At 51.0% G+C, this 26264-nt stretch overlaps 1 protein-coding gene across 1 annotated transcript; it reads left to right on the top strand.

Moving 5' to 3' along the window:
- NPHS1 (NPHS1 adhesion molecule, nephrin) lies at window positions 1-25806 on the top strand. Its single transcript, XM_033225825.1, is given in 30 exon segments — window positions 1-188; window positions 296-511; window positions 584-706; window positions 838-966; window positions 1481-1562; window positions 2282-2385; window positions 2553-2680; window positions 2769-2940; window positions 3125-3282; window positions 3522-3666; window positions 3752-3876; window positions 5410-5596; window positions 5824-5953; window positions 6083-6255; window positions 7529-7669; window positions 7745-7885; window positions 8403-8524; window positions 9456-9627; window positions 9726-9882; window positions 10152-10303; window positions 12044-12155; window positions 12243-12424; window positions 15914-15970; window positions 20193-20267; window positions 20270-20311; window positions 20426-20450; window positions 20558-20630; window positions 20780-20873; window positions 20957-21069; window positions 25349-25806. Coding segments are annotated over 30 exon segments (3843 nt in total). The 5' UTR covers window positions 1-7; the 3' UTR covers window positions 25481-25806.
- Window positions 25807-26264: the final 458 nt, after the last annotated feature.

The following is a 26264-nucleotide window of genomic DNA, read 5'->3' as shown; positions in this document are numbered from 1 at the left end:
GGGAGTAATGGAAAGAGAGATAAAAAGAAAAGCAGATGGCAGAGACACAGAGAGAGGGACCCAGAGAGAGCCAGACAGACACAGGTGGCTGGCTGCGGGCACTGTGGGGGTAACAGTAGGGGGACCTGTGATGGCCCTGGGGACGATGCTCAAGGCTCCTCTCCTGCTCCTGGGGCTGCTGACTGAAGGTGAGTGGGATCCCAGCCTTGTACCCAGGGCCAAGTGGCCCCCATTTCCCACTTACCTTCCCTAGACAAACCCTCTGCCCTTTCCTGGCACCCTGCTGTGTCCCCAGGCCTGGCACAGTTGGCGATTCCTGCCTCCATCCCCCGGGGCTTCTGGGCCCTGCCTGAAAACCTGACAGTGGTGGAGGGGGCGTCGGTGGAGCTGCGGTGTGGGGTCAGCACCCCTGGCAGTGCGGTGCAGTGGGCCAAAGATGGGCTGCTCCTGGGCCCTGACCCCAGGATCCCAGGCTTCCCGAGGTACCGCCTGGAAGGGGACCCTGCTAGAGGTAAGGGATCAGAGCCTGAGACCCTCAGCCACCAGCCGAAGCTGCAACTCTGACCTCCGGCTCCCCCTGCAGGTGAATTCCACCTGCACATCGAGGCCTGTGACCTCAGCGATGACGCGGAGTATGAGTGCCAGGTCGGCCGCTCCGAGATGGGGCCCGAGCTCGTGTCTCCCAGAGTGATCCTCTCCGTCCTGGGTATGGGTGACAGACCCCCAGGACCCAGGAGTCCAAGCCCCCAGCCTCTCCTCTCCCAGACCCTCGGTACGGAGCTCCAATCTTCAAATCCTTCTCAGTGCTGGAAGTTTACCCCAGACCCTTCTCACCAGTTCCTCCCAAGCTGCTCCACCTGACCCCAGAGGCAGGCACCATGGTCACCTGGGTAGCTGGGCAAGAGTATGTGGTCAGCTGTTTGTCTGGGGATGCGAAGCCAGCACCTGACATCACCATTCTCCTGAGTGAGTGAGGGTGAAGTGGGTGGCAGGGGGCAGCATGAAGCCTCTGGAGTGGGAAGGGTGTGTGTTCCTGACCAGTGCCCTCCTAATGGCCCCAGAAAAGATGTCATCCCTGGGATGGGGACCCAGGAGAAGGTGTGGGGAGATGCTGAGGCCAGTGTGGGACTCGGTGGATGGGAGGGCACATTGAGGAGGCGGCATCCAGCACAAGGCTGAGGACCAGATAGAGATATGGGCAGTAGCGCTGGTGCAGACATGAGAAGCTGAGGGATGGGGTGCATGGTACAACCCAGCAACGAGTTGAGAGGAGTGGGGAGGCCCACGACCCAGCACTGAAGATTGCAGCCTTCAGGCAGTCGAGAAAGTCGGAAGGGGATGCAGCTGTGCCCCAGGCCCTTTTCCCCTAGAACCAGGAGGGAGGGGGCATCACATCCACCCTGAGGACTTCCAGGCCCTGCTCCCCAGAATCTATCTTGTGGGGAGCCCAGAACCCCTCTAGCCCTCTTGTTGCCCCAAGATGGACAGACAATATCCGACATCTCTGCAAACATGAACGAGGGCTCCCAGCAGAAGCTCTTCACTGTGGAGGCCACAGCCAGGTGTGGAAACTGAAAAAACCCCCCAGCCATGACCCCTAATTTTCCCCATGGGGACCACAGACCCCAGGGATGCAAGCATGAAGCTTGGGCTAGGTATGAACATCTGCGACCCAGTGCTTCTTCATGGGGAACTGTCAAAGCTGACTCTCAAAGCTTCTTCACGGGGAACAGGGGCGGTGGCTCATGCCTGTAATCCCAATGCTTTGGGAGGCTAAGATGGGTGGATCACCTGAGGTCAGGAGTTCAAGATCAACTGGGTCAACATGGTGAAACCCTGTTTTCACTAAAAATACAAAAATTAGCCTGGTGTGGTGGCGCATGCCTATACTCCCAGCTCGTCAGGGGGCTGAGGCAGGAGAATCGTTTGAACCCAAGAAGTGGAAGTTGCAGTGAGCTGAGATCGCACCACTGCACTCCAGCCTGGGCGACAGAGCCAAATTCTGTCTCAAAAGACAAACAAATAAACAAATAAACTTCATGGGAACCTCAGTTCCAGAGTCCCAGGCACTAAAGTTTTGATCAGATGTGGGTCTCTCAAGGCTCCAGTTCTCGCTGCTCACTCCCAGAATCTCTCCCATGAAACCCTGGATCCCAGAGGAGATTGGCATGGGGACTTAGACCAGGTGTGGGGACCAGAGGTGGCATCCCCACCTCTTCTCCGTGACTCCCCAAACTTCGGATGATGGATCTGACTCCAGAACCGTGAATTCTCATCCTAGGGTGACACCCCAGAGCTCGGATAATGGGCAGTTGCTGGTCTGTGAGGCGTCTAGCCCAGCACTGGAGGCCCCCATCAAGGCCTCATTCACCGTGAATGTTCTGTGTAAGTGGAGAACTGGGCCAACTAGGGCGCTGAGGATGGGGAGCAGGCACTGGGGGGTGTAAGGGAATCACAGGGATTATGGAAATTCACACACTCAGAGAAACATGGGGGTTCAAAACCAGGTTGTGGGGCTACTCCAGGCCCATTGAGTGACTGATATCCCCCAGTCCCTCCAGGACACCCTGTCATCGAGTGGCCAGGCTTGGATGAGGGGCACGTGCGGGCAGGACAGAGTTTGGAGCTGCCATGCGTGGCCCAAGGGGGGAATCCCTTAGCCACACTGCAGTGGCTGAAGGTGAGGGCAGACGCGGGCATGGGAACTGTGGGGAGAGCGGGGGCCGGGAGCTGGTTCTGAGCTGGCCCAGGCCTGTCCCTGTCTCCAGAATGGCCAGCCGGTGTCCACAGCGTGGGGCACAGAGCACACCCAGGCCGTGGCCCGCAGTGTGCTGGTGATGACCGTGAGGCCAGAAGACCATGGAGCGCGGCTCAGCTGCGAGGCCCATAACAGCGTATCTGCAGGGACCCAGGAGCGCAGCATCACGCTGCAGGTCACCTGTGAGTCCTGGTGCCAGCTGCCCACCTGTCAGTCTGTGCCTCAGAGAACCATCTGTGTGTGCCCCCAAATTATGCCTACTGGACGCCAAAGACCTCAGCATCTGTCTTTAGTCCTGTTGTTCTGTCTGGGCTGGTCTGTGAGAAATTCAGCCCAGCTTAGTGTGTTCCGTCTCTGTCCCTGCAGTTCCCCCTAGTGCCATTACTATCCTGGGATCTGCATCCCAGGTTGAGAACAAGAACGTGACACTCTCCTGTATCAGCAAGTCCAGTCGCCCACGGGTCCTGCTACGATGGTGGCTGGGCTGGCGGCAGCTGCTGCCCATGGAGGAGACGATCATGGATGTGAGGCCTGGGCCAGGCTCCTGGGTCTGAGCATGGGGGATGCTGAGGACATAACTCGTGGATTGGGAAGGGGATGGGTACAGCAGCCTGGGGGCTTTCTCCTTGAGGACCATGGGTCCAACAGACGGGGAGGTAGAGATGGCTCATGTGTCCCTGCTGGGGACTGGGATGGACTCAGGCCTCCAGCACGATGGATGGGGGTGCTGCAGTCCCCACATCTGAAGCTCACTCCCTACCAGGGACTGCATGGTGGTTACATCTCCATGTCCAACCTGACATTCCTGGCGCGGCGGGAGGACAACGGTCTGACCCTCACATGTGAGGCCTTCAGTGAAGCCTTCACCAAGGAGACCTTCAAGAAGTCGCTCACTCTGAACATAAAATGTGAGTGTCTGCCCTTGCCCAGCAATGCCCCAAGCCTCAGGACCCAGCCCGGAGAAAAAGTCACTCTTCCTGCCTCTCCTCTCAGATCCCGCCCAGAAACTGTGGATTGAGGGTGCCCCAGAGGGGCAGAAGCTCCGGGCTGGGACCCGGGTGAGGCTGGTGTGTTTGGCCATCGGGGGCAACCCAGAGCCCTCCCTCACATGGTACAAGGTTGGTGCCGTGCCAGGGCTATGGGGGAGGCCAGGAATGTGGGGGAAGGACCAGGCCCCCTTCTCTCCTTCAGAATCTTGGGCAATCTTGGAAAAAGATTAAATTTCTTGAAAAATACTAGAGATTCTGAGGTTTGGCAGGGAATCGGGAAAGACACAAATGCCATGAGAATTAAATGGAATCAGGCCGGGCGCGGTGGCTCAAGCCTGTAATCCCAGCACTTTGGGAGGCCGAGACGGGCGGATCACGAGGTCAGGAGATCGAGACCATCCTGGCTAACACGGTGAAACCCCGTCTCTACTAAAAAAATGCAAAAAATTAGCCGGGCGAGATGGCGGGCGCCTGTAGTCCCAGCTACTCAGGAGGCTGAGGCGAGAGAATGGCGTAAACCCGGGAGGCGGAGCTTGCAGTGAGCTGAGATCCGGCCACTGCACTCCAGCCTGGGCGACAGAGCGAGACTCCGTCTCAACAAAAAAAAAAAAAAAAAAAGAGAATTAAATGGGATCCTAGGAAAATTCTGGAGAAACAGTGAGAATTCTAGGATAAAAATTGGAATTCTGAATCAAGATTAGGTATTCTAGAGAAAAGGTAATTTCGTTAAAATTATGGAAAATTCTAGTGAAAAATCTAGGAATTCAGGTGAAATGTCAGGAATTTTAGGGAAAGACTTGAATCCCAGAAAAAAAGAAAAAGAAAATTTGGAGAAAAGCTAATAATTCCACAGACTATTGAAAATTCATTAGTATTAAATCTAATTCTTGGGATTTGGAGGTAAGAAAATGAAATTTCATTAAAATGAAAGAGAAGCCTAATTCTAGGAAAATCCTGGGAAGTTAGGGAGCTAGTTGAAAATTTTGGGGGGAAGACTAGGAATTATAGAAATGACAATGGAATTTCATTTTAATAGGATGGAATTCTGGGGAAGTGCTGAGAATCTGGGCAATATAAAGGAATCTGTTAAAAGACTGGGATTATAAGATATTATAATATCAGGAAAGATTCAGAATCTATGGAAAGTTTAATTTGTGCAGCAGCAACAACAACAAAAAAGAAAGTAATCTATGGAAAGACACTGGAATTAAGGAAAATTTCAAAGGAAATCTTTGGGGACAGTGGGAATTTTAAGAAAAGGAACTGAGGCATTCTGGGAAAGGCCTGGGAATTTCAAGGGAGTTTCCTGCACGTGGTGTCGAGTAAACAGAGCAGAAATAGATTTTGAGGAGTACGCTGAGGGCCTGCAGGTGGCTGCAGAGGCTGAGCGGGGGTTGGGTGTGGTACAGAAGGCGGATTCAGATCCCCAAAACTGCAGTGCGCAGGGACCTAGGGAGGCGGGAGAGACTCCAGGGCGGGGGTCACTCAGTTCCACTCCCCACTGCTTTGCCCTAGGGGGGTGGCGCTGATGGGGGTGTTTTTCCTATCACCAAAAGGCTTTGTCTGGGCTGGCGGCACCAACCCAGTGGGCAGGGTGTGGGCGTTGGGGGTTGGTGGAAGCGGCAGGGCTGCCTGCGGCCCCCAGTCACTCCCGGTCCACAGGACTCGCGCACCGTGACTGAGTCGCGGCTGCCGCAGGAGCCGCGGCGCATGCAGCTCGGCAACGTGGAGAAATCTGGGAGCACCTTCTCCCGAGAACTGGTGCTGGTCACAGGGCCGTCGGACAACCAGGCCAAGTTCACGTGCAAGGCTGGCCAGCTCAGCGCGTCCACGCAGCTGGCGGTGCAGTGTGAGGGCGCGCACGGCTGAGGCCCGGGGGCGAACTCGGCGGGGGCAGGACGGGGTGGGGGACAGAGCCAGGTGGGGCAGGGACCCAGCGAACCCTGGACTCGAGGGGTGCCTGCGGGGGCGGGGTGGGGGACCCGAGACTGGACGGAGCCTGGGGTGCAGGCGGGATGGACGCAGACCAGGCCGCCCCTAACGTCTGAGTCTCGCTCCTCCAACCCCCTCTCCCAGTTCCCCCAACTAACGTGACGATCCTGGCCAACGCATCCGCACTGCGCCCCGGGGACGCCTTAAACTTGACATGCATCAGCGTTAGCAGCAACCCGCCGGTCAACTTGTCCTGGGACAAGGAAGGCGAGAGGTGGGAGTGCGAGTGACCCCGCCCCTCTCTGGCCTCGCCCCCTCCACGCGTGTCCCGCCCCCGCCCCCGCCTAGCCCCTCTCCAGCCTCTGGCTCTGCTCGCAGCCCTGGCCTCACCCCGTGTCCACAGGCTGGAGGGCTTGGCCGCCCCGCCCCGGAGAGCCCCGTTCAGAGGCTCCGCCGCGGCCAGGAGCGTCCTTCTGCAAGTGTCATCTCGCGATCATGGCCAACGCGTGACCTGCCGCGCCCACAGCGCCGAGCTCCGCGAAACCGTGAGCTCCTTCTATCGCCTCAACGTGCTGTGTATGTGCCCCGGCCTGAAAGGTCCTCTTGATGCCTTCCTGACCCTAACCTACTCCTTGCGTCTTCCCCCCCCTCTTTTTTTTTTTTTTTTTTGACAGAGTCTGGCTCTGTCACCCAGGCTGGAGTGCAGTGGCGCGATCTCGGCTCACTGCAAGCTCCGCCTCCCATGGTTCACGCCATTCTCCTGCCTCAGCCTCCGGAGTAGCTGGGACTACAGTCGCCTGCCACCATGCCCGGCTAATTTTATTTTTGTAGTTTTGGTAGAGACGGGGTTTCACCCTGTTAGCCAAGATGGTCTCAATCTCCTGACCTGGTGATCCGCCCGCCTTGGCCTCCCAAAGTGCTGGGATTACAGGTGTGAGCCACCACGCCTGGCCTCCTTCCTTCCTTCCTTCCTTCCTTCCTTCCTTCCTTCCTTCCTTCCTCTCTCTTTCTCTCTCTGCCTCTCTTTCTTTTTTTGATGGAGTCTCCCTCTGTCACTCAGGCTGCAATGCAGTGGCGCAATCATAGCTCACTGCAGCCTCCAACTTCTGAGCTCAAGTGATCCTACCTCAGCCTCCTGAGTAGCTGAAACTACAGGTGTGCACTACCACTTTTGGCTAGTTTATTTTAATTTTTTTGTAGCAACAGGGCCTCACTATGTTGCCCAGGCTGGTCTTGAACCCCTGGGCGCAAGCAATCCTCCTGCCTTGGCCTCCCAAAGTGCTGGGATTACAGGCGCGTCCCACTACACTAGGCTGATTTTTTGTACTTTTAATTTTAAATAGAGATGGTATCTCTCTAAGTTGCCCAGGCTGATCTTGAACACCTTGACTCAAGTGATCCTCCTGCCTTGGCCTCCCAAAGTTCTGGGAGTATAGGCGTGAGCCACTGAGCCTGGCCTGGGTCTTTGCTTTGACACTATCACTCTATCATTAACCCCATCCTGAAACTTGAAACTCCCTACCTTCGTCCTGACCAGCGGTCCTGGGCCAAATCCTATCCCGTCCACTCCCATATTGCCTTTGTCTTCTCTCCTAACCCTGATCCCTATCATGACCCCTCTTTCCATCCTTCAGCCTGATGCTGGCTTCTACTCTTTTCCTAAACTGTATTCTAATTTCTATCCCGAACTTCACCCCTGAATTCAGTTCTGAACTTGTTACCTTGTCCACAACCTTAAACCCTGTCGCGATCCCCCAACTTTAACCCTTGAACCTGCGCCTGATCTCCAATCTGTCCTTGATCCTGACCTTGACAACAATCTTGACTCCCTGCGGCGCCCCCTCTGAAGACCGTCCAGAGTTCCTGGGGGAGCAGGTGATGGTGGTGACCGCGGTGGAGCAGGGCGAGGCGTTGCTGCCAGTGTCCGTGTCCGCTAACCCCGCCCCCGAGGCCTTCAACTGGACCTTCCGCGGCTATCGCCTCAGTCCAGGTGAGGGAAGTGGGCATGGGGAGGGGTCCCGGGAATGGGAGGGCCTGCCAGGTCCTTTATTCTGGCCTTCCCCAGCGGGCGGCCCCCGGCATCGCATCCTGTCCAGCGGGGCTCTGCATCTGTGGAATGTGACCCGCGCGGATGACGGCCTCTATCAGCTGCACTGCCAGAACTCCGAGGGTACCGCGGAAGCGCTGCTGCGATTGAACGTGCACTGTGAGTCCCGCCCACCATGGAAACCACCCCCACCCAAGGAACCTTGCCCAGTGTGGAGTCTCCTCATTGTGGGAGCTCCTCCCACCCGGGGATAGCCACCCATCCTGGAACCCTCCCGCTCTGGCTCTGGAAGTCCCCGCCGCGGTGTAACCACGCCCACTGCAGAACCCCTTCCACTAGAGAGACCCAGTGTGGAATCTCTGCCCAGAGAGGGCGCCCACCTAGACACGGAAGCTGCTCCCGTCAGGAATGGGAGCCCATTGTAGAAGCCCCCCACCCCCCGCACAATTCTGGAAGCCCACCCAACCCACTCTAATTATCACAGAGGCATAGTGGAGGGTGGAGACAACCTCACTAACCTTGAGAACTCTCCTCCAACTCTTTCGTATTAAGGACAGATTCTGTCTACTTCTCTAACTTTCCTGGAACCCCTAAGACATCCCTCCCACCTGGGGCCCTCTCCCACGGAGACCTATCTGGTCCCAAGTGCCTTCCCCAAGCCTCTGCCTTCCACCAGATGCTCCCACCATCCGTGCCCTCCAGGACCCCACTGAGGTGAACGTTGGGGGTTCTGTGGATATAGTCTGCACTGTTGATGCCAATCCCATTCTCCCAGGCATGTTCAGCTGGGAGAGACTGGTGAGGACCCAGCCTTTGGTGAATGGAGGTGGGGTCAAAGGGTTGTGGTTTCTTGACTGTGAGTTCCTTGGGAGTGGGGACCACGTACATCTGTATGATCCTGTATAACTATATACTCGTCAGGGCATGCTCCCAGAACGAATAACTGTTGGTGGCAAAATGAATGGATGGATGAATCGTAGACAGTCAGGTGAGTGGGTGGGTAGATGGATAGATGGGTCGATAGGTAGGTAAGTGGATGAACAGGTGGATGAATGAGTGAGTGGATGGAGGAACAGATGGACAAGTGAAAGGATGGATAAATGGGTGAGTGGGTGAGTGAGAATATGATTGAAGCAGAAAAATCAGTGGATAGATAGAGGGTAGATGGATGGATGGATACACCAGCAGAGGAAAGATATCTATGGAAGGATGATGGATGAATTGATGGATGGATGGGTGGAAAGATCAATGGAGAGATGAATAAATAGGTAGCTGGGTAAATGTCTGAACAGATGCATGTATTTATGGGTGTGCAAGCATGAGTGAATAGTTGTGTGAATGAGTGGAGAGCTACAAGGGTGGATACATCGGTGCAGAGAAAGAAGACAAATGGGTGGAGGAATGAGTGAGTAAACCGATGAGTGGATGGAAAGATAAATGGATGAAAAGATAGATAAGCAGATGCATAAATGAATGGATGGATGGATAGATGGTTCCAAGCATAAGTGATTGGGTGAATGGATGGGTAGGTGGTTGCCTGGATTGGTGGATAAAAAGATGGATTGGGTAAATGGATAGGTGGATGACAGGAGAATTATTATTATTTTTTCCTTCAGTACCTCTGTAGAGGGTGATTGTGTCTAGGAGAATGAGGCTACAAAAGGGACAGTTTGGGCAGTGATGGATCTGGGGCTAGACTGGGAGGCCAATTCTTGACTCGGGCCTCCAGGGAGAAGATGAAGAGGACCAGAGCCTGGATGACATGGAGAAGATATCCAAGGGACCCACGGGACGCCTGCGGATTCACCAGGCCAAACTGGCCCAGGCTGGTGCTTACCAGTGCATCGTGGACAACGGGGTGGCGCCTCCAGCACGAGGGCTGGTCCGTCTTGTTGTCAGATGTGGGTATCACCCAAACACCTGACTTTAAGACCTGCCACTGAACCCACAACCCTCCTGTCTCCCACATAGCTCATGTTGACCTCCCATCCCCTCCCAGTTGCCCCCCAGGTGGAGCACCCCACTCCCCTAACTAAGGTGGCTGCAGCTGGAGACAGCACCAGTTCTGCCACCCTCCACTGCCGTGCCCGAGGTGTCCCCAACATCATTTTCACTTGGACCAAAAATGGGGTCCCTCTGGATCTCCAAGATCCCAGGTGAGCCCAGGCCCAGCCAGGCAGCACTCCAGCCCCAGGTCTGGACCTCCAGCCCCATTTCCCCTCCCTGAGTCCCTGCAGAGAAGGGTGCAGAGAAGGAAGATGAATGCGTGGAGAAATGAGTGAGTGAATGGATGAGTGGATGAAAAGATTAATGGATGAATGGATAGATAGGCAGATGGTTAAATGAATGGATGTCTGTATAGATGATTTCAAGCATAAGTGGTTGGGTGAATGAAAGGGTGAGTGGTGCCCTACCTTCTCTCTAGGTACACGGAGCACACATACCACCAGGGTGGTGTCCACAGCAGCCTCCTGACCATTGCCAATGTGTCTGCAGCCCAGGATTACGCCCTCTTCACATGCACAGCCACCAACCCCCTAGGCTCGGACCAAACCAACATTCAACTCGTCAGCATCAGTATGGAGGGGCTGTGAGGGTGTCGGGGAGGGGGTGCTCCTTGGATCCATTCCCACATCCCTGATTGGCCCTGGGTTGCCCATGTTTCTGAAACCTGAGAATATGTGTATGTATGAGGCTGGAGTTTTTGCCTGCCCTGAAAATCGTAGTGGAGACTGGATCTTCAGGGAGACCCACAACAAAGGCAAAAGAAAAAGAAAAGAAAAGAAAAAAAAGATGGAGAGGGGGTACTTACTAGCTCAAGTAACTGAAAAATGGATTTTCAGGAGTTTCTGGAGCCCAGTTCAGCTGTCATCAGCAACTCTCCATTCTTTGTTTTTGTTGAAACAGAGCTTTACTCTTGTCACCCAGGCTGTAGTGCAATGGCACAATCTTGGCTCATTGCAGCCTCTGCCTCCTGGATTCAAGCGATTCTCTCACCTTAGCCTACCAAGTAGCTGAGATTACAGGCGCCTGCCACCACCCCCAGCTAATTTTTGTATTTCTAGTAGAGACGGGGTTTCACCATGTTGGCCAGGCTGATCTCCTGACTTCAGGTAATGTGCCTGCCTCAGCCTCCCAAAGTGGTGGGATTACAGGTGTGAGTCATCACACCCAGCCCTCTCCATTGTTATGTCTGCATACCTCTGTGTTGGCTTTATTCTAAGGGCCCTCATAGTGGTCTGTTAGAATTCCCAGAGGAAACAGAATTCTTTCTCTTCCTAACAGTGGTATGAAAATACTAGGATTAGCCAGGCGTGATGGCTCACACCTGTAATCCTAGCACTTTGGGAGTCTAAGGTGGGCAGATCACAAGGTCAGGAGTTTCAGACCAGCCTGACCAGTATGGTGAAACCCTGTCTCTACTAAAAAAAAAAAAAAAAAAAAAATAGCTGGGCGTGGTGGCGCGCACTTGTAATCCCATTACTCGGGAGGCTGAGGTAGGAGAATTGTTGAACCTGGGAGGTGGAGGTTACAGTGAGCTGAGATCGGGCTACTGCACTCCAGCCTGGGCGACAGAGCAAGACTCCATCTCAAAGAAGAAGAAAAGAAACCTAACCAAGCCAGGCGCAGTGGCTCATGCCTGTACTACTAGCACTTTGGGAGGCCAAGGCGGATGGATCACCTGAGGTCAGGAGTTCGAGACAAGCCTGGCCAACATGGTGAAACCTCGTCTTTACTAAAAATACAAAAAATTAGCTGGGCATGGTGGCGGGCACCTGTAATCCAGCTACTCGGGAGACTGAGGCAGGAGAATTGCTTGAACCCAGGAGGCAGAGTTTGCAGTGAGCCAAGATTGCACCACTACACTCCAGCCTGGGCAATAAGAGTGAAACTCTATCTTAAAAAAAAGACAGAAAGAAAAAAGAAAGAAACGTAACCTTCATTTTCCATAGAAGCAACCATTTGGTCTTGAATTTTTTTTGCTGTTTCTTTTGGTTTTGTTTTCACTTACTTCTTTTTTAAATTATTTTTAATTGTAATGTTTAATTTGAGACAGGGTCTTGCTACGTTGCCCAGGCTGGTCTCGAACTTCTGGGCTCAAGCAATCCTCCAGCCTTGGTCTCACAAAGTACTGGGATTTTAGGAACAGTTTGGTGTTTGCCAGAGGAGTGTTCACAGTGACCTTATAGAACATGACTATACCATGAACAATGAGAAGCGATTGTATATTTAAAATCATTCCTAGGGAAAACTTGGACAGAATCTTCTGGGATTCTTTTGTATCCTCTGACTGCTTTCCCATCTTTCTCCCCATAGGCCGCCCTGACCCTCCATCAGGATTAAAGGTTGTGAGTCTGACCCCACACTCTGTGGAGCTGGAGTGGAAGCCTGGCTTTGATGGGGGCCTGCCACAGAGGTTCTGCATCAGGTGGGTCCTTGTCGAGGCAGGAAGGAAGGGGAGGCAGCCAATGGGCTGGGGCACTTCCCTGAACTTACTATCCCCCCTGTCCTGCAGGTATGAGGCCCTGGGGACTCCAGGGTTCCACTATGTGGATGTCCTACCATCCCAGGCCACCACCTTCACACTGACTGGTCTGCAGCCTTCTACACGATACAAGGTCTGGCTGCTGGCCAGCAATGCCTTGGGAGACAGTGGACTGGCTGACAAGGGGACCCAGCTTCCCATCACTACCCCAGGTGGGAAGGAAGGCTTGGGCATGTTGGAGTGTGCCTCAGAAGATGTGTAGGGTAGTACAGTGAAGTCAATACAATTCCCTTTTTATGATGAGTTACTGAGGCCTAGAGCTGTTAAGCAAATTGTCCAAGGTCACACAGCTAGTAAAAGATAAAGACAAGACTGAAACTCGGGCAGATGAACTTGAGACCAGCCGTTAACCACAACCCATACTGTCTGAATGTGATTAATGACCAAGGGAAATTAGAAAACAGTTTGAATTAAATGAAAATGAAAACATATAAAAATTTGAGGTTGCAGTTAAAGCACTACTTAGAGGGAAATGTATAGCATTAAGTGCTTATTTTAGTTATTTATTTTATTTTTTTGAAACGGAGTTTCACTCTTGTTGCCCAGGCTGGAGTAAAATGGTACGATCTTGGCTCACTGCAACCTTCATCTCCCGGGTTCAAGCGATTCTCTTGCCTCAGCCTTCCGAGTAACTGGAATTACAGGCATGTGCCACCATGCCTAGCTAATTTTTTATCTTTAATAGAGACGGGGTTTCACCATGTTGGTCAGGCTGGTCTCGAACTCCTGACCTCATGATCCACCTGCCTCGGCCTCCCAAAGTGCTGGAATTATAGGGCTGAGCCACCACGCCTGGCCTTATTTTTCACTTTTGAGATGGCGTCTCGCTCTGTCACCCAGGCTGGAGTGCAGTGGCGTGATCTTGGCTCACTACAACCTCCGCCTCCCTGGCTCAAGCAATTCTCCTGCCTCAGCCTCCTAAGTAGCTGGGATTACAGGCATGTGCCACCACACCTGGCTAATTTTAGTATTTTTAGTAGAGATGGGGTTTCACCATGTTGGCCAGCCTGGTCTTGAACTCCTGACCTCAGGTGATCCACCTGCCCTGGCCTCCCAAAGTGCTGAGATTACAGGCGTGAGCCACCATGCTTGGCCATTTTTTGTTTGTTTGTTTTTGTTTTGAGACACAGTTTTGTTCTTGTTGCCCAGGCTGGAGTGCAATGGTGCCGTCTCAGCTCACTGCAACCTCCGCCTCCCGGGTTTGAGCAATTTTCCTGCTTCAGCCTCCCAAGTAGCTGGAATTACAGGCATGCGCCACCATGCCTGGCTAATTTTTTGTATTTTTAGTAGAGATGGGAGTTCACCATGTTGGCCAGGCTGGTCTCGAACTCCCGACCTCAGGTGATCTAGTTTTTTTTTTTTTTCTTGAGAATAACCTCAAATGCATATTCTAAGTTTTCATCTTAAGAAAGCATGGCTCACGCCTGTAATCCCAGCACTTTGGGAGACCAAGGTGGGTGGATCACCTAATGTTGGGAGTTCGAGACCAGCCTGACCAACAAGGAAAAACCCTGTCTCTACTGAAAATACAAAATTAGCCGGGTGTGGTGGCACATGCCTGTAATCCCAGTTACTTGGGAGGCTGAGGCAAAAGAATCGCTTGAACCTGGGAGACAGAGGTTGCAGTGAGCGGAGATCATGCCATTGCACTCCAGCCTGAGCAACAAGAGCAAAAACTCCATCTCAAATAAAAAGAAAAAAGAAAGAAAGAAAGAAAGAAACTAATAAAAGAACAAATTAAACCCAAAGTAAAAAGAAGAAAATAATAATGGTAAGAGCAGAAATGAATGAATTAGAAAACAGAAAAACAATTGAGAAAATCAATGAAACCGGAAGCTGGTTATTTGAAAAAAAATCAGTAACATTTATAAAGCAGATTAAGACAAAAAAAGAGAGCCGGGCGCGGTGGCTCAAGCCTGTAATCCCAGCACTTTGGGAGGCCGAGACGGGTGGATCACGAGGTCAGGAGATCGAGACCATCCTGGCTAACACGGTGAAACCCCGTCTCTACTAAAAAAATACACACACAAAAAAAAAAAGAGAGAGAGATGATACAAGTTACCAATAACAGGACTGGAAGAAGGGATGTTACCACAGACTCCACAGACATTAAGAGGATAATTAGGGAATATTATGAATGACTTTATTCCAATAAATTCAGCAAGTCGGATGAGAAGGACAAATTCCTTGCATATGTTACAATTCTGATAGGTACAGTATTGTAATGGTTAATCCTTACAGAGCCTGGTTCAGAGAAGCTTGGGTTCAAATCCCCTCTCTGCTACCTCCTAGTTGTGTGACCATAGGCAAGTGTCTCACTTTCTAAAAATATATAATATATAGCATAGATCTTTGTGGCTCAGTTTCTTTTTCTTTCTTTTTTCTTTCTTTCTTTCTTTTGTTTTTTTCCCCCTTCTTTTCTTTTCTTTTCTTTTTTTTTTTTGTGCGACGGAATCTTGCTCTGTCACTCAGGCTGGAGTACAGTGGCATGATCTCCGTTCACTGCAACCTCTGCCTCCCAGGTTCAAGTGATTCTCCCGCCTTAGCCTTCCAAGTAGCTGGGATTATAGGTGCATGCCACCACACCTGGCTAATTTTTGTATTTTTGGTAGAGACGGGGTTTCACCATGTTCGCCAGGCTGGTCTCAAACTCCTTACCTCAGGTGATCCACCTGCCTCAGTCTCCCAAAGTGCTGGGATTACAGGCATGAGCCACCACTCCCGGCTGCAAGCTTCTTCTTTCTGTTTTCCTCTTCCTGACAGAGCAGGCTTTTTCTCGATGTGAGGAAGGACACTTTCTCATCTCTACAATCTTCTCTGCTCTTCCCCCCACCCCATTCTTGTCTTCCCTTTGAACACTAAAACATAAAGTATGACACTTGTCTCCTTTGCTTTAGAACTTATACTTCTATTAAGGGATCAAGAGCCCAAAGTCTTTTTTGTTAACTCAACAAATTGATAATTCAAGTGAAAAGGATCTTGTACACCGAAAGTGCTCATCAACAATTAATTTTTGGGCCAGGCATGGTGGTGCATGCCTGTAGTCCCAGCTAGTCAGGAGTCTGAGGCAGGAGGATAGCTTGAACCCAGGAGGTCGAGGCTGCAGTGAGCTATGATCATGCCATTACACTCCAGCCTGGGCCACAGAGTGAGACTCTGTCTCTTTAAAAAATAAAATAAAATAAAAAATAAAAAAATTGGCCAGGCACAGCAGCTCATGCCTGTAATCCCAGCACTCTGGAAGGCCGAGGTGGGTGAATCACAAGGTCAGGAGTTCGAGACCAGCCTGGCCAACATGGTGAAACCCTATTTCTGCTAAAAAAGTTAGCCGGGTGTGGTGGCGGGCACCTGTAGTCCCAGCTACTTGGGAGGCTGAGGCAGGAGAATTGCTTGAACCTGAGCGATGGAGGTTGCAGAGAGCCGAGATTGCGCCACTGCACTCCAGCCTGGGTGACAGAGCAAGACTCTGTCTCGGGAAAAAAAAATTATCTGGGTACAGTGGCTCAGGCTGTAATCCCAGCACTTTGGGAGGCTGAGGCAGGCGGATGGAGTCTTGCTTTGTCAACCAGGTTGGAGTACAGTGGTACAATCTCAGCTCACCAACGTAGTGTTAAGTTGCAATCTCTATATCCACTCCCCAGGTCTGGACCAGCCTTCTGGAGAACCTGAAGACCAGCTGCCCACAGAGCCGCCTGCAGGCAAGTCCTCTGTCCGCTGATCCCTCCCGTCTCCCTAAAGGATGGAACCTCCTTGTCTTTGACCCTACCTGCTCTGCTCGTAGTCACAGCTGCTTAACAACTTAGTTCTGGCCAAACTCAGTGGCTCACGCCTTTGGGAGGTCAAGGCACGTGATCACTTGAGCCCAGGAGTTGAGAGCAGCCTGGGCAACATGGTGAGACTCCATCTTTGCAAAAATAAAAAATAGCTGGCTGTGGTGGCATGTGCCTGTAGTCCCGACTACTCAGAAGGCTGAGGTGGGAGGATTATGTAAGCCCAGAAGTTGGAGGATGCAGTGAGCTATGACTGAGCCACTGCACTCCAGCCTTGGGAACAGAGGGAGACCCTATTTCACACACACACAAAAAAAGACTGAGTTCTCTCCCTGCAGACTTGCAGACCCCTTAGAGCTTCCTCTTTTTACTTTCTTTCTTTCTTTTTTTTTTTTTTTTTTTTGAGACATAGTCTTGTTCTGTTGCCCAGGTTGTAGTGCAGTGGCAAAATCTTGGCTCACTGAAACTTCCACCTCCCAGGTTCAAGTGATTCTTTTGCCTCAGCCTCCCAAGTTGCTGGGATTACAGGCACCCGCCACCACACCTGGTTAATTGTTGTACTTTTTTAGTAGGGGTGGGGTTTCGCCATGTTGACCAGGCTGGTCTCAAACTCCTGATCTCAAGTGATCTGCCCATCTCAGCTTCCCAAAGTGCTGGGATTATAGGACTACAGGCATGGGCCACAGCACCCGGCTTTTTTTTTTTTTTTTGAGACCGAGTCTTGCTCTGTCGCCCAGGCTGGAGTGCAGTGGTGCCATCTCGGCTCCCTGCAATCTCCACCTCCCAGTTTCTTCTCTTGCTTCAGCCTCCTGAGTAGCTGGGACTACAGGCATGTGCCACCACAGCCAGCTAATTTTTTGTATTTTCAGTATAAATGGGGTTTCACCGTGTTAGCCAGATGGTCTCTAACTCCTGACCTCGTGATTTGCCCACCTCAGCCTCCCAAAGTGCTGGGATTACAGAGGTGAGCCACTGCATCTGGTCACTTTTTTTTCTTTGATCTTTGTCTTGCCTGGAGTGATAAATTTTTCTCTCTTCCAAATTTAGTTTAATTCTGAAAAAATTAGCTCACTCCATGTCCTGTAAGAAGCCTGCATCAGTTAGCATTTGCTGTATAACAAACCACCCCAAACATGGGTGCTTATAGCAACATTCTTTCTCATGATTCTAAGAGTCTGGCAGAACGGTGCTGGTCTGGACTGGCTTAAGTAATCTCTGCAGTCAGCTGGCAGCTCCACTGGACTGGGTGGTCTAGGGTTGCCCCCTTCCCACATGTCTGATGGTCATCTGGTCTCTTGGTTGGAACAATGGAGATAACTGGGCATGTGTCTCTTCTTGACTTTTTCACATGAAGGTGGTCACAGGGGTCAAAAGCAGCAAGAGAGTACATTCCAATTTACTAGCTGATTCTGTCACAGTTGCTATTGTCTCATTGCACAAAACAAGTCACATGGCTCAACACAGAGTCAGTGTGGAAAGGCCCTGCACTCAAGGATGTGACTACCAGGAGAGGATTGCAACCGTTTGGCAAACAATCCCCTTCAGAGCCTGAGAAAAAGGTTGCAAGTGACAGAAATACAGCTGTCTTGTCAACACATAAAAGAATGACTTGGCTGGGCACAGTGGCTCATGCCTATAATCCTGGCACTTTGGGAGGCTGAGGCAGGTAGATCACTTGAACCCAGGCATTGGAGACAAACCTGGGCAACATGGTGAAACCCCATCTCTATAAAACAAAAACAAAAAAATTAGCCAGGCGTGGTGGTGCACACTTGAAGTCCCAGCTACTCAGGAGGCTGATGTGGGAGGATTTCTTGAGCCCAGGAGGTTGAGGCTTCAATGAGCCGAGATCACGTCACTGCACTCCAGCCTGGGCAATAGAGTGAGACCCTGTCTCAAGGGAAAAACAAAAAGACTTGGTACATGAAATGAAAACTTCCAAGTGTGGCCACTTTCAGGTGCTCAAAAATCTCACCAGCGATCTGTTTTTCACTCTCTCAACTTTGCCTTCATCTGTGGTGGCTTCTTTCTGAGTTTCTTCAATGAGAGGGGCAGAGAAGCCCTCCCCAACCTCTGTCTTCTTGATAGCTAGTAGAATTGTCCTAAATGTTTTGTTAAAAACACATGTTGGGTCAAATGCCTGTGTCTAAACAATCACTGTGGAGAGAGGAATGGAGACTCTTATTGTTCAGGCCAGGCCATGTGCCCACTATGGAGTCCTGCCTGAGCCCAAGACTGAGAGTGGGGAGTGGCTGTTCTCCCCAGGGGAAAAAAGTGCTGTTAGTAGAAGATAGGGGAAATAGCCACCTAACAGATGCCTACTTAGAGGGATTCAGACTTGTCCTCAGGGATACAGCAGCCAAGTCAGCCTGATACTGACTGGGATGGAAGTTAGTGGAAAGAAGTCATTTGAGGCCAGGCATGGTGGTTCACACCTATAATCCCAGCACTTTGGGAGGCTGAGGTGGGCAGATCACTTGAGCCTAGGAGTTCAAGACCAGTCTGTCCAACATGGCGAAACCCCGTCCCTACTAAAAATAAAAAGCAAAACGTTAGCTGGGTGTGGTGGCATGCACCTGTAGTCCCAGCTACTTGGGAGGCTGAGGGAGAAGAATCACTCGAACCTGGGAGGTGGAGGTTGCAGTGAGCCAAGATTGTGCCACTGCACTCCAGTCTGGGTGACAGATTGAAACTCTTTTTTTTTTTTTTCGAGATAGAGTCTCACTCTGTCACCCAGGCTGCAGTGCAGTGGTGTGATCTCGGCTCACTGTAATCTCCGCCTCCCTGGTTCAAGTGATTTCCCTGCCTCAGCCTCCCGAGTAGCTGGGACTACAGATGCCTGCCACCACACCTGGCTAATTTTTTGTATTTTAGTAAAGACGGGGTTTCACCATGTTGGCCAGGCTGGTTTTGAACTCCTGACCTTGTAATTCACCTGCATCGGCTTTCCAGAGTGCTGGGATTATAGATATGAGCCACCACGCCCAGCTAACTCTATCTTAATTAAAAAATAAAATAAAGAAGTCCTTGAGATGGGATTTTTTTTTTTTTTTTTTCCAGAGACAGGGTCTTGCTCTGCCACCCAGGCTGGAGTGCAGTGGTGCTACCATAGCTCACTGGAGCCTTGACTTACCGGGCTCAAGCAATCCTCCTGCCTCAGTCTCCCGAGTAGCTGGGACTATAGACATGCACCACCATGCTGCTAAACTTTTAAATTTTTTGTAAAGAAGTGGCCTTGGACCGGGCGCGGTGGCTCAAGCCTGTAATCCCAGCACTTTGGGAGGCCGAGACGGGCGGATCATGAGGTCAGGAGATCGAGACCATCCTGGCTAACACGGTGAAACCCCGTCTCTACTAAAAAATACAAAAAACTAGCCGGGCGACGTGGCGGGCGCCTGTAGTCCCAGCTACTCGGGAAGCTGAGGCAGGAGAATGGCGTGAACCCGGGAGGCGGAGCTTGCAGTGAGCTGAGATCCGGCCACTGCACTCCAGCCTGGGCGACAGAGCGAGACTCCGTCTCAAAAAAAAAAAAAAAAAGAAGTGGCCTTGCTATGTTGCCTAGGCTGGTCTTGAGCTCCTAGGCTCAAGTGATCCTCCCACCTTGACCTCCCAACGTGCTGGGATTACACGCATGTGCCGCAGCGCCTGACCTTGAGATGGAATTTGAAAGGAAAACAGAAGTTGGCTTGAGAAGAAAGGACATTTGAGGACAAACACTTAGCTATTCCAAAGCTCTAAGGTGTGAATTTGCTTCAGTGATTCCGGAAACAGCTAGTGGTTGGTTTGGTTTGTGTGGCTGGACAGTCCAGTGCCAGGGTCTAAGTTCGGTGGACATGGCTGGAGGCGTTGGAAGAGGCTGGACCACAGAAAGTCTTCAGTGCCCAGCTAAGGAGCTGAAGCTCCCTCCTGAGTCCGGAGTTCAGTTCTGAGTTTGCAGAGTTCAAGCAAAGGGAGGACGTTTTGTTAATGGCTTGACTTAAGAAGCCACCTGCCCTTGGGTGGCAGAAGGGTTGGGCACAGAGACCCCTCCCCATCTGTTTCTCTGACCCTGGGGGAGGGACTTGGTCAGGGGTAGGCTTTCTCGGGGAGACACACTCCTGGCCTACAGCCTGTTGTCTGGGATTCACTGAGGGGTATCTTCCAACCCTAGGACCCTCGGGGCTGCCCCTGCTGCCTGTGCTGCTCGGTCTTGGGGGACTTCTGCTCCTCTCCAGTGCCTCCTGTGTCAGGGGTTCCTCTGGCAGCGGAGACTCAGGCGTCTTGCTGAGGGTGAGGAGAGACCTTCCCTGCGGGGGTGGAGACCTGAGGGTGATGGGGAACTTCCTGGGGCCAGGGGAGGGGCTTGTATGGGGTCACTGAGCCCTTCATTCCTATTTCCTTCGGGCGTCTCAGGGAAGACAGAGGCAGAGTAAGTGGGGATATTTTTCTGTAAAGAAGGCTCTGAGGGAGGAGGTTTGGGGGAGATGGGTGGCAGGGGGCAGCACTCCACTGCCCTCCACACCTCCATCCTGGAAGGTCGGAGGACCCAGTCAGGAACAAATATGAGGAGAGCCAGTGGACAGGAGAGCAGGACACTCGGAGCTCCACGGTGAGTGGGGGTGGCCCTGGAGACCCCACAGTCAGGGCACCGATGGCGACTGAAACCCTGCCGTTAGCATCAGGTTGATCATTGCCGTTCCTGGGACCGTGGGGTCAGAGGATGGAAAGGGCTTTGTCTGTTTTGCGTGTGGGGAACAGGTCAGCACAACAGAGGCAGAGCTGTATTACCGCTCCCTGAGGGACTTGAGCCCCCAGCTGCCCCCGACACAGGAGGAGGTGTCTTATTCCCAAGGTGAGTTAGGACCCCACTCAGAGGTACCCCTGACGCCTGGACTGGGTGCCTTGATCATGTCTCCCTTCCACTCTTAACTCCAGGTTTCACAGGTGAAGATGAGGATATGGCCTTCCCTGGGCACTTGTATGATGAGGTAGAAAGAACGTACCCCCCGTCTGGAGCCTGGGGACCCCTCTACGATGAAGTGCAGATGGTGAGGAGCTTTGCATCAGCAGCCATCCTTCCTGGCTAGTGCTGGGAGCCTACCTCCTACTGCTTGTATTAGTTAGGGCCAGCTAGCTGCTGTAACAAAGAGGCCTGACCATGATCCAGTGGTTTAAAGAAGACAGTTGGCTGGGCATGATGGTTCATGCCTGTAATCCCAACACTTTGGGAGGTCAAGGCAGGAAGATCGCTTGAGCCCATGAGTTTGAGACAAGCCTGGGCAATATAGTGACTTGTCTCTACAAAAAATTAAACGAGCCAGGCATGGAGGTGTGCACCTGTAGTCCCAGCTACTCAGGAGGCTGAGCCAGGAGGATCCCTTGAGCTCAGGAGTTGGAGGCTGCAGTGAGCCATGATGGCACCACTGCACTCCAGTCTGGGCAACAGAGCAAGACCCTGTCTGTGAAAAAAAAGACGGCAGTCTATTTCTTTTTCACAGTCAGACACAAGCGGCCCTGCTCTAGTCATCCAAGTCTACATGAATGAGCCATTTCACTGGGGGTTCAACCCATGGGAAAAGGTGAAAGAATGTGGAGAAGGCACAACCTTGCCTTGTGGCCCAGGCCCAGAAATGGTGCACACCACTCTGCTCTCACTCCCCTGATGAGAATAGAGTCACATGGTCACACCTGATGGCAAAGGAGGCTGTAAAATATAGTCTAGCTTGGCAGTGATGTGTCTTGCTGCAGTTCTGCTGCTGTGGAAGGAAGTAGACATGAATTATTTTAGATAATTAGCCGTATCTACTCCACTGATTAAAGGGAGAGAAAGAGAGAATTTGGGGGCCCATTCAACTGAAAAATCAAGGCATACAATTGTCATCAGGCCCAGCTGGGTCCAGAATTTTCCTCCCCAAAAATGCTATTATGGCTAGGCATGGTCACAGCTCACATCTCTAATCTCAGCAGGCTGAGGCAGGTGGATTGCTTGAGCCCAGGTGTTGGAGACCAGCCTGGGCAACATAATAAGACCCCATCGTGAAAAAAAAAAAAAAAGAACAGTTTAGCCGAGCATGGTGGCTCACACCTGTAATCACAGCACTCTGGGAGGCCGAGGCGGGTGGATTACCTGAGGTCAAGAGTTCGAGACCAGTCTGGCTAACATGGTGAAACCTTGTTTCTACAAAACGTGCAAAAATTATCCGGGTGTGGTGGCACACACTTGTAATCCCAGCTACTTGGGAGGCTGATGCAGGAGAATCGCTTGAACCTGGGAGGCAGAGGTTGCAGTGAGCGGAGATCATGCCACTGCACTCCAGCCTGGGCAACAGAGCAAGACTCTGTGTCAAAAAAAAAAAAGTTTAAAAAACTAACTGGGCATAGTGGTGCATGCCTGTGGTCCCAGCTACTCAGGAGGCTGAGGTAGGAGGAACGCCTGAGCCAGGGAAGTTGAGGCTGCCGTGAGCTCTGATTGTGCCACTGCATTCCAGCCTGAGAGACCATGTTTCAAAAAAGAAAGGGAAAAAATCTTCCTAGAAAATCTAGATTTGTATCCTACAAGATTAGAAATCTTCAAAGAAAGAGAATGCCTGTTTTCCAGTGGCCCCAAATGCCCAATGCTGACACTTACTGGTCTAGTTTGGGTCACATTCTCATCGCTGAACACATCCCTGAGTCAGGGGATGGAATATGCTAACAGGAGAGGCCCGGGTCAGTTCGCCATGGGATCAGGGAGTAGGGGCCAGCCCCACTCAGTTCACTGGGCTGAGAATGGGAGAGGGACAGAGAGGTGGCTGTACAGGAAAAAACAACAGACAGGCACTTTGACCACCAGCCAACCTCCACCCATTGCTGCACAGTTAGGGAGATGGGACAGAACCCCTGATTTCTTGTGTGGCCTTGGCTGATGCTCTGGCACCTCTGGTCCAAGGATTTCCTTCTGTCTCTGTGAACGACCTCCGATACAGGGCACTGTTATCAGATCCTAGCTCCTCACCAGCATGGTGCAAAGCGCTGTCCATGGTGCTGGACCATATGCGCTCTCTTTAGAGATGCGCCGATGGAGGCTGCAGGCTTTTTCCGAAAAGGACCAGATAGTAAACGCTTTGGGCTGTGTGAGACATACGGTCTTCCTCAAACTCTACACAAACTCTGCCATTGTAAAGTAAAAGCAGCCATAGACGATGCATAAATGAATGACTGTGGCTATGTTCCTACAAAACTTTATTTTTGGACACTGTAATTTGAACTTCATGTAATTTTTCTGTCACAAATGTTATCTTTTTTCATTTTTCTCCAACAATTAAAAAATGAAAAACAGGGCCGGGCACGGTGGCTCACGCCCCCAAAATATACGAAAAAGGAGTGCGTTATAATGAATGCCTATGATGAACTCCATGTGCTTATCGCCTAACTTCAATAATATCAGGCCAGGCACGGTGGCTCACGCCTGTAATCCCAGCACTTTGGGAGGCCGAGGCGGGTGGATCACTTGACAAGACCAGGAGTTTCAGACCAACCTGACCAATGTGGTGAAATCCTATCTCTACTAAAAATGCAAAAAGTTAACCGGGCATTGTGGCGGGCGCCTGTAGTCCCAGCTACTCGGGAGGCTGAGGCAGAATAATTGCTTAAACCCAGGAGGCAGAGGTTGCAGTGAGCCAAGATTGCGCCACTGCACTTCAGCCTGGGCAACAGACTAAGACTCCGTCTCAAAAAAAAAAAGAAAAGAAAAGAAAAAAAGAAAAATAATAAAAACCATTCTTAGCTCTTGGGCAGTAAAAACAAAAGCAGGTGGCAGGCCATATTTGGAGCGCGGGCCAATCTGCTCTAAAGTCTGCTGGACTAAAATAATCATTTTCTCCCAGCCCTAGAACAAAACACATCCCCAGTTAGGGCCACCTTTCATGTTTTTGGTTTGTTTGTTTTGTTTTGTTTTGTTTTTCTCTTCTATTATGATTAGGGAGCTGTTTTGGAAATTCATAGGAGAATAGAATCATAACTTACGTTCCATAGTTGTCATAGCTGATAACATGGACTTTTAAAGTTTTCATTTTTTTAAATTTTACTTATTTATTTATTTTTGAGATGGAGGCTCGCTCTGTAACCCAGGCTGGAGTGCAGTGGTACAATCTCAGCTCACTGCAACCACCGCCTCCCAGGTTCAAGCGATTCTCCTGCCTCAGCCTCCCAAGTAGCTGGGATTACAGGTATGCACCATCACGCCCGGCTAATTTTTGTATTCTTAGTAGAGACAGGGTTTTGCCCATTGTCCAGGCTGGTCTTGAACTCCTGACCTCAAGTGATCCACATGCCTTGGCCTCCCAAAATGCTAGCATTACAGGCATGAGTCACCATGCTCAGCCTAAAGGTTTTATATTTCTGACATTTACATTATTTTTCTAACATGAAATCATTGGATATCTTGGGCTTGCTTCAAAATAATCCAGTTAGTGTGGGAGGGGAATAAGGTAGAAATATAGATAAATCAATTGACCAAGGGTTGCTACTGGTTTTTTCTTTTTTCTTTTTTTGAGATAGTCTCACTCTATCAACCAGGCTGGAGTACAGTGGCATAATCATGGCTCACTGCAGCCTTGACCTCCTGGGCTCAAGCGATCCTCTTACCTCAGCCTCCTGAGTATCTAGGACTATAGGCACTCACCACCACACCTAGCTAATTTTTTTAAAAATATTTTTTATAGGCTGGGTACAGTGGCTCACAGTTATAATCCCAGCACTTTGGGAGGCTGAGACGGGTGGATCAATTGAACTTAGGAGTTCAAGACCAGCCTGGGCAACAATGGAAGCCTCGTCTCTGAAAAAAAAAAAAAAAAAATTCAAAAATTAGCTGGGTGTGGTGGTGCATGCCTATAGTCCCAGCTACTTGGGAGGCTGAAGTAGGAGGATGGATTGAGCCCAGAAGGTGGAGGTTGCAGGGAGCAACCATTGCACTCCAGCCTGGGTGACAGAGCCAGACCCTAAGAAAAAAAAATTATTTTTTGTAGATACAGGATCTCACTATGTTGCCCAGGCTGGTCTTGAACTCCTGGTCTCAAGAAATCCTCCTGCTTTGTCCTCCCAAAGTGCTGGAATTACAGGCATGAGCCACCGTGCCTGGCCTGATATTATTGAAGTTAGGCGATAAGCACATGGAGTTCATCATAGGCATTCATTATAACGCACTCCTTTTTCGTATATTTTGGGGGTTTAGTAAAAGCTAAAACAGTTTTTTCTGGGAAGTTAAGCAGGGGCGTGTATCCCCCAGATCTTCAATGAAGACCTACAGGGCATCTCTCCATGGTTCTAACTCCACTTTTTGCCTGTCAGGGCCCCTGGGACCTCCGCTGGCCTGAAGACACATATCAGGATCCAAGAGGAATCTATGACCAGGTGGCAGGAGACTTGGACACTCTGGAAGCTGATTCTCTGCCCTTCGAGCTGAGGGGACATCTGGTGTGAGAGCCCTCTCAACCCCCTTGTCCTGCACCTGCAGGAATTTACACTCCACTGGTCCCTTTCATTACAGCCTGGGCCGAGCTGGTTAGGTGAGCTCCATAAAACCCAAAGGGACTCGGCTTTGTCAGGAGAGGACGTGGAGGGGGTTGAGTGACAGAAGATGGTTCAGCTGATACCAGACTAGAAACAAGGTATATCCTGGGGTTGGCTTTAGAAACTAAACTTCTGCGAAAGGGCAGGGCAGATTGTAAACGGCATCTCAAAAATGAAATGCTGCCAGGTGCGGTGGCTCACGCCTACAGTCCCAGCACTTTGGAAGGCCGAGGCAGGTGGATCACCTGAGATCAGGAGTTTGAGACCAGCCTGGCCAACATGGTGAAACTCCATTTGTACTAAAAATATAAAAAATTAGCTAGGAATAGTGGTGCATGCCTGTAGTCCCAGCTACTTGGGAGGCTGAGGCACGAGAATCGCTTGAACCCAAGAGGTGGAGGTTGCAGTGAGCCAAGATCATACCACTGCACTCCAGCCTGGGTGACAGAGTGAGATTCTGTCTCAAAAAATAAAAATAAAATAAAAATAAAAAATAAAATGCTATTCTGAGGGTCCCTATGTGCTTCATGAAGTAAAGTTTTCAGAAGTGGGAAAAGACATATTAAAAACTCCGTTCATTTTGCATTCCATGACATCTAAAATAGCTAATAATAAGTAGAATTTATGAACCCATGTTGTATCCTATTATTTTATTATTTCCCACAGTTATCTAACACAGGAGACATAAACTATG

This window comes from Trachypithecus francoisi, unplaced genomic scaffold, assembly GCF_009764315.1.
Source record: "Trachypithecus francoisi isolate TF-2019V2 unplaced genomic scaffold, Tfra_2.0 Lachesis_group12, whole genome shotgun sequence".
Taxonomy (NCBI): Eukaryota; Metazoa; Chordata; class Mammalia; order Primates; family Cercopithecidae; genus Trachypithecus; species Trachypithecus francoisi.
This window is presented reverse-complemented; position numbering and strand designations above follow the sequence as displayed.